The sequence below is a fragment of the Brassica napus genome, chromosome C3 (genome assembly GCF_020379485.1).
Source record: "Brassica napus cultivar Da-Ae chromosome C3, Da-Ae, whole genome shotgun sequence".
Classification (NCBI taxonomy): domain Eukaryota; kingdom Viridiplantae; phylum Streptophyta; class Magnoliopsida; order Brassicales; family Brassicaceae; genus Brassica; species Brassica napus.
Window position 1 is genome coordinate 26,300,924 of NC_063446.1, and position 16,676 is coordinate 26,317,599.

Genomic DNA, 16,676 nt, shown 5'->3' on the forward strand with positions numbered 1-16,676 from the left:
TCTCTCCTTCTTCAGAACGTTAGCGCCGTGCTGAAATAATCACTCACTCACTCTCATGGCTGCTGCGGCAACAAAGATGGTCAAGAACGAACTTATCAGCCACAGCGATGACGACGATACAGAAGAGAACTTCTCAGAGGACGGAGACTGGGCAGACTGGGAAGCTGGTGTGGAGGAGGACGGTGACGGCTCCGAATCTGACTTCCTCTGTTTATTCTGCGACTCTCACTTCGTGTCCTGTGCTCTACTCTTCGAGCACTGTCGTGTGAGCCACGCGTTTGATTTCCACGGAGTTAGAAAGGAGCTGAAACTGGACTTCTACTCTTCCTTCAAGCTCATCAACTTTGTTCGGTCACAGGTTAGTTGCTTCTTGTGCTCCATGTTATGCAAAGTTTTTTGTCTCCTTTATGTGCTTCTTGTACTCCCTGTTATGCAAAGTTTTTGTCTTTTTTTTTGATAAAGTTGGTTCCTTTTGATGAAACTAGGTGGCTGAGAACAAAGCTGTTGATGTCAAAGATGTGAACTTTCCTTGGGATGATGAGAAGTATCTGAAACCCTTTTGGCAGGAGGATTCGCTTTTGTACAGCTTTGCTGATGACGAGGAAGAAGAAGAAGAAGAAGAGGAAGAGGGATTAGATAGAGAGGGTTTGATGGAGGATTTGCAGAAACTTGGGGATTTAAGTATTGATGATGTGTCAGTCAATAAGGATGTTACTCTTATCTCAAACAAACAAAGTTGTGTGGATGGTTTGGTAGTAGTAAATGGGAAAGATGAAGAGGCAAGAGTTTGTGATGAGAGGTTAGCCGGTAGGAACGTTAGGAAGGTGAATGAGAACTATTTTGGATCTTATAGTTCGTTTGGGATTCACAAGGAGATGATAAGTGATAAGGTAAAACGCACTTCTGATATGTGAGTTTGTTTATCAACTGTTGGATTGGATGTATATTCATTTTGGTTTATTCTTCTTCACAGGTTAGGACAGAAGCATACAGAGATGCTCTTTTGAAGAATCCGAGTCTCCTGTCTGGCTCTGTTGTAATGGATGTTGGTTGTGGAACTGGAATATTGAGGTGAGCTAGTTCTACTTGCTATCTATGTCGCTCTATAGTCATGACTAAAACATGCGTCTTCTTTGCCTGTAGTCTCTTTGCTGCTCAAGCTGGGGCTTCAAGGGTAGTTGCAGTTGAAGCTAGTGAGAAGATGGCCAAAGTTGCTACTAAGGTTAGCTTTCTGTTATTTTTATTATATTAACTCTTCTCCAAGTTGAAACTGTTTTTTAATCTCTAACAGATTGCTAAGGATAACAAAGTGTTTAATGATTGCGAGCATAATGGGGTACTTGAAGTAGCACAGTCAATGGTTGAAGAGCTAGAAAACTCGATACAGATTCAACCTCAAAGTGTTGATGTGTTAGTCAGCGAATGGATGGGATACTGCCTTCTATACGAGTCAATGCTCACCTCTGTGCTCTATGCAAGAGATCGGTGGTTGAAACCTGGAGGTGCAATCCTCCCTGACACAGCCACCATGGTGATTGTTATTGTCTGTCTCTCCAAATGTTTTGTCTCTTCTTCTGATACATATTGATGAGTTGTATTTGTATCCCTTTTGTTCTCCTCCTTGGGATCTCAGTTTGTAGCTGGATTTGGCAAAGGCGCCACAAGTCTTCCTTTCTGGGAAGATGTCTATGGCTTTGACATGTCTTTAATTGGCAAGGAGGTTCTTGAAGATACTGCTAGGATTCCCGTTGTTGACGTTATAGAGGACCGTGATTTAGTGACTGGACCTGCCCTTCTCAAGGTTTGGAAACTTACTCGAACTTTATTTGCTTTCTATTTAGTAGAATCAACTTCATTGAATTTGCTGTGATTCTTCGTTTGTAGGCGTTTGACCTGGCTACCATGAAACCAGATGAAGTAGATTTCACAGAAACAGCAACGCTTGAGCCCATTGAATCAGAAACAGAAGCTAGGTTGTGCCACGGTGTTGTGTTGTGGTTTGACACAGGTTTCACCGATAGGTTCTGCAAGGAAAACCCAACCGTGCTATCCGCATCACCCTACACTCCTCCAACGCACTGGGCCCAGACGGTCTTGACGTTTCAAGAACCAATCTCATTGGCACCGGACACGGTTCTGTCTGGTGCTGACAGAAGTGGAGCTATTGGAACTGAAGAAAGTCCTGCCTCGAGCATCCATCTGCGTGTGAGTGTTGCACGAGCGTCTGAGCATCGCAGCATTGATGTCTCATTGGAGGCTACAGGTGTGAGCTTAAACGGTCAGAAGCGTTGTTGGCTAGTTCAGATATTTAATCTATGAATGTGATTGTAACCAATTGTAAGACACATTTTCTCCATTTTTGATCTAAAACAAGGATGTGGATTAACTTCCTTTTTATTATTGAGGGTAAAAGAATAATTGTTTTATTGATAAATGTTAAAGAGAGACAGTAAAAGGGATCCATCGGCTCATAGCCTGACGTGATGACTAGAAAGCTAAAAACATTTAAAAAAAAAAACTTTCTAAGCAAAGGATTTACAGATGGTAAGCGTATTTGAAGTGAAGTTGGCGTTGCAGATATGAGAGAAAGATGATGATCTATGAATGTAGTGGCTCGGTTTTGAGGGGTGCACCACCTGAGGGAGATGCATCGCTTCCATTTTGGTTTTGTTGTTTTTGGAGGGGAAGGCTGTTTGCTACCATAGAATCGCTGACCAGCTCTACGTCAAAGTTAAGCGTCCTCTTGCGGTTTCTGTTGCTGCTGCTGTGCCAAGATATATGAGTTGGTTTTATCCAAATGTTGTGCATATAAGGAAGAAGCTGATGAGAGATGTGTGTTGAAAACTTACTTGTTCAACCGATTGTTGATGGCTGATAGGTCTTTTGAAGGGCTTTGGTAAGCACGTGTGCTCTCTCCAACGCAAGCATATGAACTCCTTGAGCTGTGTGAAATAAGAGCATCCATCTGCAAACACACCAACACATGGAAGGTTTAGTTAAAACAATATTGTCACCTGCTCCTCTCCCTCCTGCCCAAGACTGAGATCTCTTTACCTTTGATGCCCTTAGGGGAGAAACATAAACATTGTGCACAGCAGATACTTTTTTAGGGGACATGTCTGGAACACTGGGAAACACTGATACTTTCGAGGATCCAGGACAATGACCTGTAAAATCCAATTAAGACAATCAATTCACTTAGGTACTGCATTCATAGATAAAGCCCACGTCTAACAATAGCCTAGCGTTTCTTAACTACCTTCAGGCTTATTATTGGCCTCCACATCCTGGTCGTTTTTCACAGGAACTATCTCCACCAGCAGCGTCTTTGCGGCAGGAACAAATACGTCGTTGTAGAATGTGATGATGTTAACATGATCTGGCCCTACTCTCTGATACAAAAGTCAATTGTCACAAGTTTTAGTCTTCTTCACAGAGTAACGAGACTTGTTCAACTTAACGTTAAAGGTGTACATATAATACCCCTTGACGGCGACAATGAAAAGAATCCACATAAACGCTGCCAAAAACTAGTGGTTTACACTGTGGTTGCTTCCGATAGTTGAATACGATTTCCTTGAAAGTCAGCCTCATTTGGGATAACTAGAGGGTGATTCATGAAAAAAAGTGTTAGCGGAAGAGAAGCCATTATAAACACACACAAACATAAAGTTAAGACCAAGAATCACACTCTGCTCACCTTGGCCACTCCGTAAAAGCAACAGAGAATGATCTGGTCAATGTGTCGATTAAACAAAAGAGAAGTCTGCTGAGTAAGTACATGTTGGAAGAGACGATATACACTCTCCCTTATTTGCTGAGAAAGTTGTAGCCTTTCCACCATTCCGTTGATTCTGACAGCAGCCAATTTATTAATCTGTGGATAACCATCATGCAGTCAACATGATAGTTAAGACAATAGCCAGTAATCAATATCACTTTTTATGTGCTATATTTCAGTTAGATCCAACCAAACAATTATAAGTTGTACCAAAGATGGCATTGATCTACCTTAGTGAAGAATATATTGATCCCAGTTTCTGCACAAGTTTCTCCTCCACCTCCTGGGTTGGGCCGTGTAGGACTGTACACAAATATCCAAAAAGTTAAAACTTAACGAGTACATGGATATAAAGCAAACCAACTAACTCCCACAATGACCCAAAATGTACCTAGCAAATGCAGACTGCAACGGAGGTGGTGGCAGCTTGGATTTAACGTTGCCAGATGCCAACAGACGATCCTTTACTGGTGATGTAAAGGAATTGCGCTCAACTAGAACGCTGTGGTAATCAGTACACTGTCTTTTGGGCGATTTAATATCCCCATTTTGTCCTGTATGGTTGTAAGTTTGAGAATATTGATTAGAAAATCACACCGTTAACAGCAGGTGGTATGAAAAGGACTTTACACTGCTTTGACACGAATACAAACTAAATTACCTGGACATGTTTCATGCTTTTGGATAGATGAGGCATGATTTAGTCCTTCAGAGAAGTTAATAAGCGCTGCAATTGCATCCAGAGATGGCATCGGTTCAGCTAGTAATCTGAGCTGATTAATCTCCTGTGCAAGCGATGGCTTGGCAATGATCAGAGAGTTGTACATCGAAGAGCCTTTCTCCCATACCATACTCTCGAGCAGCCGTTCCTCAAGTGAGTTCAGATGCCGTCTCAATTCTCTAGGCAGAGAATCCTCGTATCTGATGAAGCTCTCTATAACCTTGCAGAGATCAAAGGCTGTGATCCCAGTCCTCTCCAGAACAGCCGGGAACAACATTGTTATGCTTTTGTGGGTAGCAAGAACCAATTCAGCTGAACAGGCCAGCATGCATCTATGGAACCTCTCATTTGTCAGTAAAGAGTTTAAGTTGGTTGCATGCAGAATCTGAGCTTCTGCTCTGCACAGTGTCTCAAGAACTCTGTAGTATAGCTTGATAGCTTCTAATCTCCGCTCTTTTGCCCATATGTCATCCATAAGGTTAACAGGTTGCAAACTTCCGCCTGTACATCGGTCACCAAGGAAACTATTTGGAAAAATAGCTTCTAATATCACATGTGCTCTTCGAGTGACATCGCTTGTTATATCCCTATCACATGATTTCAGGAAACGTTCCAACCCAGGAGAAGGTTTTGGCGGAAGCGTACATATAACAGTCCTGAGCCATTTGGCAGTTGTCATTGATGTGCTCACTGGTGTTGCTGTCAACCTGTTAGCACAGCCAATACTATTCGTCTTAGCGGCAGGTGACTTATGAGGAGAGAGTGGACTTATAAATGTCCTCGCAGGTGAGCTCAAAGAATCAATTTTCCTCTTAACGCCAGTAATATTAACAGCTCCTGCAGATAAGCTTCCAGATCCAAGCAAGCTATCCTCTTCATTGATGAAGACTCTCTCATCAAGTTCGCTTTTATTACAGACTGCATCAGTGTAATCTTTTTCTAGTGTGATCAAGCTGGTTGAGATGGATGTCTCGTCCAGTAAATCCTCAAAGCATGTCAGACCATCTGAAAATGAAAATCCATTATTGAAAAACAATCCGGTAACTGTTCAATCAACTTACAACAAAAATGTTCTTAGACCAACCTGTGTCAATATTATCTAGCTTGTCAGTTTGGCATGCGGATGGCTTCTTCTTCAATATTGTTTCTATCAAATTATTGGTCTTGTCCATTGTTGCCCTCAGCTCATCCTCTGAGGCGTCATATATCTTGCAAAGCGATGCAATCAAGTCTACATCTTTGTCACCTTTCTTTACTGAAATTAATCACAGAAATGAGAATAGATTATAAATATATCCAATGCCGCCAAAGTTACCAGGCTACAAGAAAATAAACACTTACCAAAGCGTGAAGAGTCTTTGATGCAGAAATTTCTAAACCGGCAAGGGACGTGTATGATCAAAATAGCCTGACATCGAAAAGAAAAGTTGGCCTATACTTGACTACATTTTGAAAAGTGTTACTAGGGAGTGTTCCAGAGGTAGTCACTAACCAGTATAGAAACTAGGCCATTCGTGCATGTCACAAGGTCTTTAAATCGACTAAAAGCGTGGTTTCGGAGTGCCAAAAAGAGTAACCATCCAAAACGGTAACTATCCGGCAAGTAACTAGGAGAGTTAGCTGGGGTGTTTTCTGCGTTTGCATCGTATGTCAAGAAGAATTCGCGGTACCCTCGTTTGTAGTAACTGTTACCAAGAATAGGTACCAAAAAAAAAAACGTTATACATACAAGAAAAAAATAACTAGAGCATTTTTCACACGAGAAAAGAAATCCGAAATTCTAAATCATGATACTACGGAAATTAGAAGTAGCAATTCAAGCTCATCTTCTGATTATTGCATAGTAAGAATGTTTGCTTCTCAGCTTAAGATGTTACGAGATGTATATCTATGTCAACCACTACCATTCCACAGAACAAAGAAAAACAACATGCGACTGCAAGACAGGAGAGGAACTAAACTCACCTGCTTAGAAGGCTAAGATGGACAACGTTCACCTGCATCTCCTTTGCCTATTAAGTAAAAGTTAGCAATGATGCACCATAAAACAATATATAAAGAGCTTAGGCAGTACCTGAAGTCTGCTCTCCCAGTCTGAACCATAAAGTTCACATAGCACAGGACCAGCCTTGACCACAAACTGAGGCAACTCTCTAAAGAAATCCACAATACTGAAACAGAAACAAAGAACATTATCAAAACAAATGTACTTCAAGAAAAAGGTAAGAAGAACGGTTTAACTTGGGATTACACGTACTTGAGCTTTAGAGCCCTCAGTATCTGACATAGATTAAAACCATTACCACCAGCCACTACTGACTTGCCATCCACTTGTCTTCTCACAGAAAGCATCTTTACTGAGTAGAGAATAGACGCAAACCAGAACCTCTCCACTTCCTCCGCCTAATAAGCATAACAACAAAGAATTAATCAATAATACTGATAAAAGGACAAAAAAAAAAAGAGAGAAGAAAATGTATTTTCACCGTTCCACTTCCAATGTTAGACATGTTTGCTGACAAAATCTGTTTGGTTTCTGTAAACAACTTCAAAGCTTCATCGCAAACGCTCCCTTCAAGGAATAAAACTTTCTGCAATAATAAAATTAATCCTAGGGATTAGAGTCATGGTGTTGATATATGCAATTAGATCACCAGAGGTAAGAGTAAAAACCTCGCATAAGTCCAAGAAAGTTGCTTCACTTCTGTCTCCATTAGAGTCAATGGGTGGTGTCACTGGAGGCTGAACTTCTTCCATAGTCTCCAACGCAGCTAACTTGTTAACTTAAGAAAATTAATCACACAAATTGAAAAATCCCCAATTTGAAGAATTAATCAGACGAATTAAGCTAATTGTTCCTCCTAATAAACTGATTAATTGAAGAAGAGAAAGGAGAGTACTTTGCAAGGCAATAAGATGCGTTAATTGATCACAGAAATTGAAAAAAAAAAATCCCCAATTTCTATTGAAAAATTGTTTTTTTTTTTTACTAGAAGAACAATCAAATAGTAGCAAAATTCAAATCTAAATATCTAAAGGAGAAAAGATCTTACATCTGTTTCTGTATCGCAGATCCCAAAAAAAAAAACGAAACGTCGCTGGTAAAACGCTGAACAGAGAGATCCAGAGTTCAAAAGAGCTCTCACACTGGTAACGCCTCCGCCTTAAATCAGACGAATTAAAGAAGAAACGGTGTTTGAGAGAGAGATCTACGGCGAACCCTAAAAAGTAATTTAATCTCGCGCGGGAAAATAACACCAAGTATATATATACACGTTGGCCAATGATATAGCGACACGTACACCTCTGTGACCCAGTTTACCGCCAAAAAAACCTTCTTTACTGTTCCGTGAAACGCGGAGAGGGAACAGATTCGCCGTTACGCCGGGGTTAAAAAGCTAAAACAAACGGATTTGGACATTCACGGCGTCTGTGTTTCCGTGACCGCCACAAAGCCTCGTGTAAGTTACGATCCGGCCCACCTCAAACGACGCCGTTTTCGTCGTTTGGTTCGATTTTCGCGGAAATTTAGATACCGTTTGGTTGCAGGAGTAGAAAATATCCTTCCTATTCGCGGATAGATTCGAATTCAGATTCAAAAGTGTGCTCGTCGTCATCTTTCGACAGTGGATATACACACACTACTGACCAGATAAAGCAGATACATGGATGGCGTCGTCACCATCTGATCAAACGGCGGAGATAATCGATGGGAAGGCGGTCGCTCACACCATCCGATCAGAGATCGCCGTGGAAGTTCGCCATTTATCTGAGAAACACGGCAAGGTAGTCAAATTTCACACAAAAGAAACGATTTTTTCTGCTCTATAGAATCGTGATTGATCGTAAAGTTATTAGCTTTAAGGTTCAATACGACAGGCAATGATCACGCACACATCTCTTAGGTTGAACTAGCTTAACAATCTCAAATGTGAACCGCCATTTCAGTTGAATCGTTTTGAAAACTGCGTTTGTTAAGTTCTATTCATGAAAAGATTTAACTTTTGTGTCGACTCTATTCAGTAGCATTTCTCTTGGTTACCTCAAGTAAGCACACTTTCTGTCTAAATTGGTTTATTATAATTGTAGCAAAGCATAAAGGAAGAGAGAGTGTGTAACAAAAGTTTGAATTTGTTTGTTCCTATACTTCAATATAGTCTGGTTTCTTTGTAATAATGGAAAAGATAAGAGTCTGATGTTTTGCTACGTGCAGGTCCCAGGACTAGCGGTGGTCATAGTTGGGTTACGGAAAGATTCACAGACTTACGTGAACATGAAGAGGAAAGCTTGCGCTGAGGTTGGGATCAAGTCATTCGATGTTGACTTACCTGAGGATGTTCCTGAAGCTGATCTTATAACCAAAGTTCATGAACTAAACTCAGATCCTCAAGTCCATGGTCAGTTGAGCTTTATTGTAACTTTGGTAAAATCCGAACACTACTGATAAGCTATGGAACTTGATTTTGCAGGTATATTGGTTCAGCTCCCGTTGCCGAAACATATCAACGAGGAGAATGTTCTGGGTGCAATCAGCATTGATAAAGACGTAGACGGCTTCCATCCTTTGAATATTGGTAAGCTAGCTATGAAAGGTAGAGAGCCCCTCTTCCTTCCATGCACCCCAAAGGTACTTCTCCCCTTCTTTTTGCTTACACACTTCAGTCTCTTTGGATAATTGATGAGGTGACTCTGTTGTGTGCAGGGTAGTTTGGAGCTTTTGGTGAGAAGTGGAATAAAGATAAAGGGGCAACGAGCAGTTGTAGTAGGTCGGAGTAACATTGTTGGTTTGCCTGTTTCGCTTCTACTGCTCAAGGCTGATGCTACTGTCACAACTGTACATTCTCACACCAAGGATCCTGAGGCTATCATAAAAGAAGCTGACATCGTTATTGCTGCAGCTGGACAAGCCTGCATGGTGGTTTTTTTTCATCCTCTTAGTAGACAAATGTGAATAGTTTTCATCAAATTCAAAAGCACTATTTGTCATTGACATTTTTCAGATTAAGGGAGACTGGATAAAGCCAGGGGCTGCAGTGATCGATGTGGGAACTAACGCGGTCAGCGACCCGTGTAGGAAATCAGGATACCGTTTGGTTGGTGATGTTGATTTTGCAGAAGCTTCTAAAGTCGCAGGGTTCATTACTCCTGTCCCTGGTGGTGTAGGCCCAATGACAGTGGCTATGCTGCTCAGAAACACCTTAGACGGCGCCAAGCGGGTCATTGGCCAGTAAACTATCTTTTCTGTATGTAATCTATGATACATTTCTATAATTGTGTTCTCTGCTTGATGACATTATCCCTCTCAAATAAAATTTAAAATTTGCATTCCATTTGAATGTTTATTTCCTCAAAATTAGCACACAACATAAGGCTTAGCATACTAGTATGAATGATGCTTCTGAGGCATTGTGGTCACAATCTGATTGTATTAGAATCATTTGGTTAATGGAAAGTTGATGTTTGAGCAAAAAAAAAAAAAAAAAGAAAGCATGAATGATGCATTGATTCAAGATCCATGTACATTATTCATTGAATCTATTAAACGTATATGATCCCATTTCATAAAGACACAACAAACTTTAAGTTATCAAGTCAAAGCTGCTCAAGGTATTGGCAAATTCCAAATAGAATGGATGCTACAAGCCATCCTGAAACTCTCACCTAAGACGCTTTAGGTCTATCTAAAGTAGTTTCCAAGACAATGGCAAAAACACACTCATGCTTTCTGCAGTCGAACAAAAGGAGTCTTGTAAGTAAAGCAAATCATGCAAGAAAGAGAGAAGATAGTATAGTACTAGTGACTAAACTCTGAGACTCAAACCTGCACTGGGAGATAGAGCTTGAACTCTGGAGGAAGCTCTTCATCTGAGTAGAGACGTTCAGCGAAATAAATCCTTCTGAGACGGCAATTAGCATGAACCTGAACTCGCAACGTCTCAGCGTAATTAGTCCCGTAAGCTCTCCTAGTAAGATCAGGCATGTTCAGCTGGATCTGATTCCATCCCTCATCCATCTTCAATGGCATCGTGCAAATATATGGCTTCACTCTAGTAACAGACTACAAAACAAAGACAGTTAGTTAAACACAAGAAACTGCACAAGAGGGATTCAGAGACACTAGTGATACGTACTTGAAAGTTAGAAGCACGGAAACGCCTACGCACGTTCTTGTCATCAAGAATCTGAACCTCGAAGGAGAAATACTTCTTCATGTTCTTCACTACCAATACTAAAAAGGGTAGTTTGATACCAAGAGTTGCGGAGAGATCAGGGGGACATGTGATGTATGTAGACTGAATGTTTGATCCAACTACTTCAAGCACATTGGATTGTATGTCATCATCATGGCAACGCTTCACATGGCCATCCTCAACTATGAATCAAAACAATGATTAGCTAAATAACTTGATTCAATAACTTCAAATTCTTTTTTTTTAAAACAATTTTTATAATCAATCGGTTACCTTCTTTGTCCCATATCTGAAGAGGCTTGCTTCTGTAGAAATTATATCAAAACAGTTCATACGAATTTAGAGAATATCGAAATTTTCCAATCAATTAAATAACAATAATTTAAAACAAAAAAACACGAACCCTAGACTGTACAAAATAGACAGAAACCCAGATTGAAACGTGTTCTTGAACATGTTCCTGCTTCTCCGAAGCTCCTCCGTGGGAACAAAAAAAAATTGTCAATGCGCAAAGAGGAAGATGCTGCTTACCAATTTTGATCGTTTTTTAAGGCTTTAGTTCTAGGCCCATTAATGTTTAGGCCCTGGCCCGTTACTCCATGTGCTACTCTTTGAGTTGGATAAGGTATATCGCCCCCTTTACCTCGATGATACCGACGTGCCATTCTACGGCTTATCACATGCCACGTGTTTTCTCCTCCACAAACAACTAGCCACGTATGCAGTAGATATCAGCCAAGCGAAACACGTCTCCTTACGAAAATGACTGGTTTATCCTCTACCGACTAAGTCACTCAAGCACTGCTTGCGAAGGCTACTCTCGGAATAACACAAAACGTAGGGTCGAAAACACTGCAACTTGCAAGGGTTTTAAAGACAAGACAAGATACGGAAATACACGTGGACCAATGAGAAGAGCGCTTTAGATGGAGGAAAGATCTGAGCCACAAATCTCGTCTATGAATCCTGAGCCACGAAAACAAGATATACCACACGCGCCCCAACCTCACGCGCTTGTTTTTCTCTTACTTGCATCTATCTCTTTACCTCCTAGGAAGTTGAAACATTACAGAACACAATCCTCTCTCTCTCTCTTAAATCTTCTCTCTTTCTTCTTGATCTGAGCTTCTTGATCTGTGTCTGAACCAAAGTAAGTTTCTTTTTCTTAGATGTTATTGTTAGATTCATGTTTATTCTCTAAATGGGTTTCTGAAATTTATCAGCTTTATTTGTTTTTTTATGATAGATCTATAACATATCGATCATGGATTGTTATACGGGAAGGAACTTTGAAGATTTTGTTGTGCCTACTTATCAAGAAACGTCACCATCTGATGGTATGTGGGGTGGTGGATGGAGCATGAACTCCCCTGACGCTGCTGAGAAATGCTTTGATTACGATCGTTTTAACAGCCAGATGGGTATGAGGACGAGCGAAGAAGAAGAAGAGTCCAAGAGGTCAAAAGCTTTCTACGGCGCTTCTTCGCTTCACGAGTTCGAAGGAATCGAACAGATGGATGATATGTTCTTGTAAAGCCTCTTTCTTTCAGCTTTGTCTTTATCGTTTGCAATTTTGCGTATGCTTATGTTTTTGTCTCTCTCTGGTTTTATTGAAGAAGTTCTATCTTGGAGGATGTTCCTGGAGATGTACATCGTGCTTCCAGCAGTAATAACAGTGTTGGCTCTTCGTCTATGTATGGTGGTGGTGAAGTCCCCATGTTCCATTGTCAAGCCATGCCTTTAAAGGTAAGGGATTGGTTTTTATTTACATTCACAGTTATTAAATTGGAGCTGGTGATCTAGTGTGGCTTCCTGTTACTTTAGAGATTCTGATGTTTAAAGGATCTCCATTTTTTTTTTAATCTGGTTTTTATAGGAAGAGGCTCCTTTCACAATCTCAGATATGTCTGAAGAGAACATGCTAGATTCACAGTATGTGGATGATGAACTGTCCTCTGAAGAACTGGTGTTGCAGGATCTACAAAGAGCTTCAGAAAAGGTGAGTCAGTGTGATTTTACATCCCAAGTTCATGTCTTTGATACAGTGGACTTGCTTTGTTGTAACTTATGCTTTGTCTTAAAAATAATAATAATAAGGGTTTTGTTTTTGTTTTTTGCTTCTTTGCAGTTAACTGATGAGACAAGAAAGTGTTTCCGAGATACGTTTTACCGGCTTGCAAGAAGCTCACAAGAGAAGTTGGATTCAGACAACAACACTGATTCAGGAGAGTTCCATATGCAAGCATCCAGATATGATGATTATGGTGACAACACTACCAGGTATAGACTCATGAGATGAAACCATCTTTTGTGTGTTTTAGGATCAAAATCTAGATTCTTTACGAGGAGACTGACAGTTATTTGATTGCAGGTTGAGTAGAGAGGAAGAGATTGAATCAGAAACAAACTCAATAGACAGAGCCGTCGCGAACCTTACTTACAACAAGATGGAATCCAACATAAGCAACTTTCCTCTACCAGAGAGAGTGCAGTAGAGCTTCTGCCTGGATCAAAGATCAAACCATTGTCGCCTCATCAGCTTCTTGTATGGAGTCTTTTGTTGTCATGTGTATATGTTTGTATATATAGATGACTCGATGTTGCAAGCTTCAGTTTTGATCCGTCTCAAAAGAATCTGGTCGCTTTTTAGTTTTCTGCAGTAATGTTTTTTTACTTTAGAAGTAGTGTGTGACAATGCCTAATGGCCTAAGACTCAATATGTATAAGATCATCATGTTTCATTATGAACACTGAAAAGCATAACTCAGTGATAAAGCTTTAACTGAGTCATCCGGAGAGTTTTGAGTTCTCTAAGATTCAACCAAAACCAAGAAAGACATGAGCCAGTGAATGCTTCCATGGTGACAAGTTGATGATGACTCAGAGCAAAAACTTGTGCCTAAAGCCAACGGCATCATCTGATTTTTACATGTGTTTATCATAATCACATTCGGAGCAGAGGGAAACAAAACAGATTGTATAACTCCTTAGTTGTGCTGAGATGAATCATCTACACAGGCTCTAGAGATACAACGGTGTTATTCTCTTAGAAGATATCAAAGTTTATGAATTTTTCACTTTCAGACTAGTCAGTCATAGGAGGTTTTGCATATATCCATCTCAGTCTCATCTCATCTTGAACTGAATACAAAGCAAGAGAAGAAATATCACTTCCGTTCAACATCCAAATCCAATGGCTCAGCTCAACACCGCAATCCATAAACTTCTAAAAGTTGCATTTAGAATTTGCCGGCCCCGAGATTTAGGGGGCTGTAGGCGGTTTTTTTAAAATTACAGCTAAAAATTTTTTTTTGGTAAATTTGGAGGCCTAAAAAAAAAATTTTGGGAGCTTTTTTCTATGTAATTTTTTCCAAAATTTTTGGGGGTCTAAGGCCAATGTTTCGTTAGGCTTTGCTCAGGACCGGCCCTTATTTACTTAAGAGCATCTCCAAAAGCCCTTTTATTTTAAGGTTTGGCAAAACTTCAAACATAAAGTTTGAAGGTTTTCTCTCCAAAACGTTGCTTATCTTAAATTTTAAAACTTTTGTATTTAATATAATACTCCTTATATTTAATAAAACTCAACTAAAATCTTAAATCTCTTACAATAACTATAAAATATACAACAAAGATATTATAAACAAAATTAATAAATAAAATATTATAGTATAGTAAAATACTGCATGTTAATAAAAACATACAAAATAATTTATTAAATTTAAATAAAATTATCTAATTATTCACTATAATTACCTATGATCTGCATAATAACGCACGTTGTTATTATATCATGTAATAACATTTTTGGTCTTTGTATAATATTTGTTGTAATATTAATTAAATATTTTATGTTAAAAGGGACTAAAATACATAAACAAGAAAGTTATTAACAAAAGTTACACAGGGAAAAAGACTAGAAAAATAAGGAACTTTAAATATAAATTTTTTATATGGAAACATTACATTATTTAAAATTTTAGAATTCGTTATTTGAAGTTTCACTGTACAAAACTTTAAAATTTGAAGTTATAAAGAATTTTTTGGAGATGCTCTTAGAACGCAAGAACAATAACAAACTCACTCCAAAGTAAGACCTTTAACTGTTCTAATCTTATATACAAATTCTACGAGTATACATTACATACATAGGCAAAAGTTACAACATTGCAATAAAAAAAAGGCAACCTTTTAAGACCCTTTAACTGTTCTAATCTTATATACAAATTCTACGAGTATACATCACATACATAAGCAAAAGTTACAACATTGCAATTAAAAAAGCAACCTTTTCACATGTGATGTACATTCCTCAGGTCATTTCAATCCTTAGGCCAAACACTAACCTTCTCCTTCTCAATCTTATTTATTAAATGATAAGTAATCAATATTATCCGACCAACTTATTTCAGTAGTGAAGCCCAACGGACAAGGTAAACAGCCCATTAAGATAATTTTGGGCCTATTGATTTTCCTCACTCACTCAAGCTTCACTACCATAACAAACTAGGTATCGTCTTCTAGGGTTTTAAGGTTTCCGCACAATTCACACTCTCTCTCACTCTCAGCTTAAAGAGCATATCATCATCATGACTACCGAAGAGAAAGAGATCCTCGCCGCCAAATTGGAAGAACAGAAGATCGATGTAATATGCTCATCTTCTTACTCTCTTTAGTTGGAATATAACTAGACTCAGTTCAGATCTTAGTGTTTTGCTTCGTTTATTGTAATATTAGAGCTGTGCAGTTTTAGATCTGTAACCCTCTTTATTACAGCTCGTTGAATTTTAGTTATAGATGTAGTTTGGCATGTGTCTGATTTTGTTTGTTTGTTTTTTGGACCAATGTGTTTTGCTTGTAGCTTGATAAGCCTGAAGTCGAGGACGCTGATGACAATGATGAGGATGACTCTGACGATGATGACGACGCTGAGGGTAAGTCTTTCTTTGTTTTTGTTCTTTGGTTCTTCATACTACATGGTTGGTGCGGTTCTTAATGTTCTGTTAGTTTATGTCCGGGGGAAGATTGGTTTATGCTCAGAGTCTGTCTGAATGTGAAAGATAGTGGTTACAGAAGCTTAAAATGAATAGATCTTTGCACAGTGTGATTCATATGCCTGAGATTTTTGGGTGGTTGTGATTCTTGTTTGTGGAACTGTCTTTCATTCTAGTTGAGTCTTCATTACTGTGCTGTGATTGGTCAAACAGGACAAGAGGGAGAGACCGGAGGCAAGTCAAAGCAAAGCAGAAGTGAGAAGAAGAGTCGCAAAGCTATGCTGAAGCTCGGAATGAAACCCATCACTGGTGTCAGCCGTGTCACCGTCAAAAAGAGCAAGAATGTTGGTGTTTTGTTCCTTCTTTTGCATATTCAATCTCCATAGATTTTTATCCATTTAAATGTATTAATCTATGTGGAAATTGTTTTGGAATACACAGGTCATGTTTGTCATATCAAAACCTGATGTGTTCAAGAGCCCTGCATCGGACACATACGTGATCTTCGGAGAGGCCAAGATCGAGGACTTGAGCTCGCAGATCCAGTCTCAAGCTGCAGAGCAGTTCAAGGCTCCGGATCTCAGCAGCATGATCTCAAAGGGTGAGTCGTCGTCCAGCGCTGCAGTGGTGCAGGATGATGATGAGGAGGTCGACGAGGAAGGTGTTGAGCCAAAGGACGTTGAGTTGGTGATGACTCAAGCAGGTGTGACTAGGCCAAAGGCTGTTAAGGCGCTCAAGGCTGCTGATGGAGATATCGTCTCTGCCATCATGGAGCTTACCACCTAAACTCAAAATCTTTTCAACTTAGGTGTGGCTTAAATCGAGTTATGTCCCCGAGATTGTGTCAAAAAGGATTCGAAATTTTTTGTTTTCATGTTTTCTTTGAGTGATTTTCATTGTTGTATTAGTATAAACCTCGTAAATTATTGAATTTCAGTTTGATATGCTCCTCAGTTATAATATGTTTGAAACGAAGTATGAATGCTGATGAT

At 39.5% G+C, this 16,676-nt stretch overlaps 6 protein-coding genes across 12 annotated transcripts; 4 read left to right on the top strand and 2 right to left on the bottom strand.

Moving 5' to 3' along the window:
• The first annotated feature begins 5 nt into the window (after positions 1-5).
• LOC106400757 (probable protein arginine N-methyltransferase 3) lies at positions 6-2,426 on the top strand. The gene is made up of 7 exons (XM_013841146.3): positions 6-358; positions 486-890; positions 974-1,071; positions 1,144-1,222; positions 1,292-1,531; positions 1,634-1,801; positions 1,885-2,426. Exons 1-7 carry the CDS (start codon positions 56-58, stop codon positions 2,317-2,319), a joined length of 1,728 nt encoding a protein of 575 aa, XP_013696600.1. The 5' UTR covers positions 6-55; the 3' UTR covers positions 2,320-2,426.
• Positions 2,379-7,856, bottom strand: LOC106400756 (retinoblastoma-related protein 1). Of its 5 annotated transcripts, none has more exons than XM_013841141.3 (18): positions 7,556-7,856; positions 7,176-7,273; positions 6,989-7,093; positions 6,760-6,905; positions 6,577-6,673; positions 6,468-6,514; positions 5,995-6,187; positions 5,844-5,910; positions 5,587-5,757; positions 4,443-5,507; positions 4,173-4,335; positions 4,012-4,084; positions 3,701-3,877; positions 3,484-3,603; positions 3,260-3,392; positions 3,055-3,167; positions 2,850-2,965; positions 2,379-2,764 (listed from the first exon to the last, which is right to left on the bottom strand). In XM_013841141.3, the coding sequence occupies exons 2-18, from the start codon at positions 7,257-7,259 to the stop codon at positions 2,599-2,601; spliced, it is 3,036 nt and encodes a 1,011-aa protein (XP_013696595.1). In that variant the 5' UTR covers positions 7,260-7,273; positions 7,556-7,856; the 3' UTR covers positions 2,379-2,598. The 5 variants fall into 5 exon arrangements, with proteins under 5 accessions (XP_013696595.1, XP_013696596.1, XP_013696594.1 ...); XM_013841142.3 differs by having other exon boundaries at positions 2,379-2,761; positions 7,176-7,277; XM_013841140.3 differs by having other exon boundaries at positions 7,176-7,277.
• Positions 7,857-7,998: 142 nt separating this feature from the next.
• Positions 7,999-9,832, top strand: LOC106400759 (bifunctional protein FolD 2). Its single transcript, XM_013841148.3, has 5 exons — positions 7,999-8,288; positions 8,716-8,899; positions 8,972-9,129; positions 9,205-9,417; positions 9,503-9,832. The coding sequence occupies exons 1-5, from the start codon at positions 8,172-8,174 to the stop codon at positions 9,731-9,733; spliced, it is 903 nt and encodes a 300-aa protein (XP_013696602.1). The 5' UTR covers positions 7,999-8,171; the 3' UTR covers positions 9,734-9,832.
• Positions 9,833-9,977: 145 nt separating this feature from the next.
• On the bottom strand, positions 9,978-11,235 carry LOC106400761 (cilia- and flagella-associated protein 20). 2 transcript variants are annotated; one of them, XM_013841149.3, is made up of 5 exons: positions 11,097-11,235; positions 10,967-10,998; positions 10,634-10,875; positions 10,324-10,560; positions 9,978-10,227 (listed from the first exon to the last, which is right to left on the bottom strand). In XM_013841149.3, exons 1-5 carry the CDS (start codon positions 11,147-11,149, stop codon positions 10,219-10,221), a joined length of 573 nt encoding a protein of 190 aa, XP_013696603.1. In that variant the 5' UTR covers positions 11,150-11,235; the 3' UTR covers positions 9,978-10,218. The 2 variants fall into 2 exon arrangements, with proteins under 2 accessions (XP_013696603.1, XP_022555214.1); XM_022699493.2 differs by having other exon boundaries at positions 10,310-10,560.
• Positions 11,236-11,649: 414 nt separating this feature from the next.
• Positions 11,650-13,437, top strand: BNAC03G37520D (protein LNK3). Of its 2 annotated transcripts, none has more exons than XM_013838073.3 (6): positions 11,650-11,843; positions 11,940-12,223; positions 12,310-12,439; positions 12,570-12,692; positions 12,822-12,973; positions 13,065-13,437. In XM_013838073.3, the coding sequence occupies exons 2-6, from the start codon at positions 11,958-11,960 to the stop codon at positions 13,186-13,188; spliced, it is 795 nt and encodes a 264-aa protein (XP_013693527.1). In that variant the 5' UTR covers positions 11,650-11,843; positions 11,940-11,957; the 3' UTR covers positions 13,189-13,437. The 2 variants fall into 2 exon arrangements, with proteins under 2 accessions (XP_013693527.1, XP_013693528.1); XM_013838074.3 differs by having other exon boundaries at positions 12,313-12,439.
• Positions 13,438-15,158: 1,721 nt separating this feature from the next.
• LOC106401133 (nascent polypeptide-associated complex subunit alpha-like protein 1) lies at positions 15,159-16,637 on the top strand. Its single transcript, XM_013841589.3, has 4 exons — positions 15,159-15,336; positions 15,552-15,624; positions 15,898-16,028; positions 16,126-16,637. The coding sequence occupies exons 1-4, from the start codon at positions 15,280-15,282 to the stop codon at positions 16,468-16,470; spliced, it is 606 nt and encodes a 201-aa protein (XP_013697043.1). The 5' UTR covers positions 15,159-15,279; the 3' UTR covers positions 16,471-16,637.
• Positions 16,638-16,676: the final 39 nt, after the last annotated feature.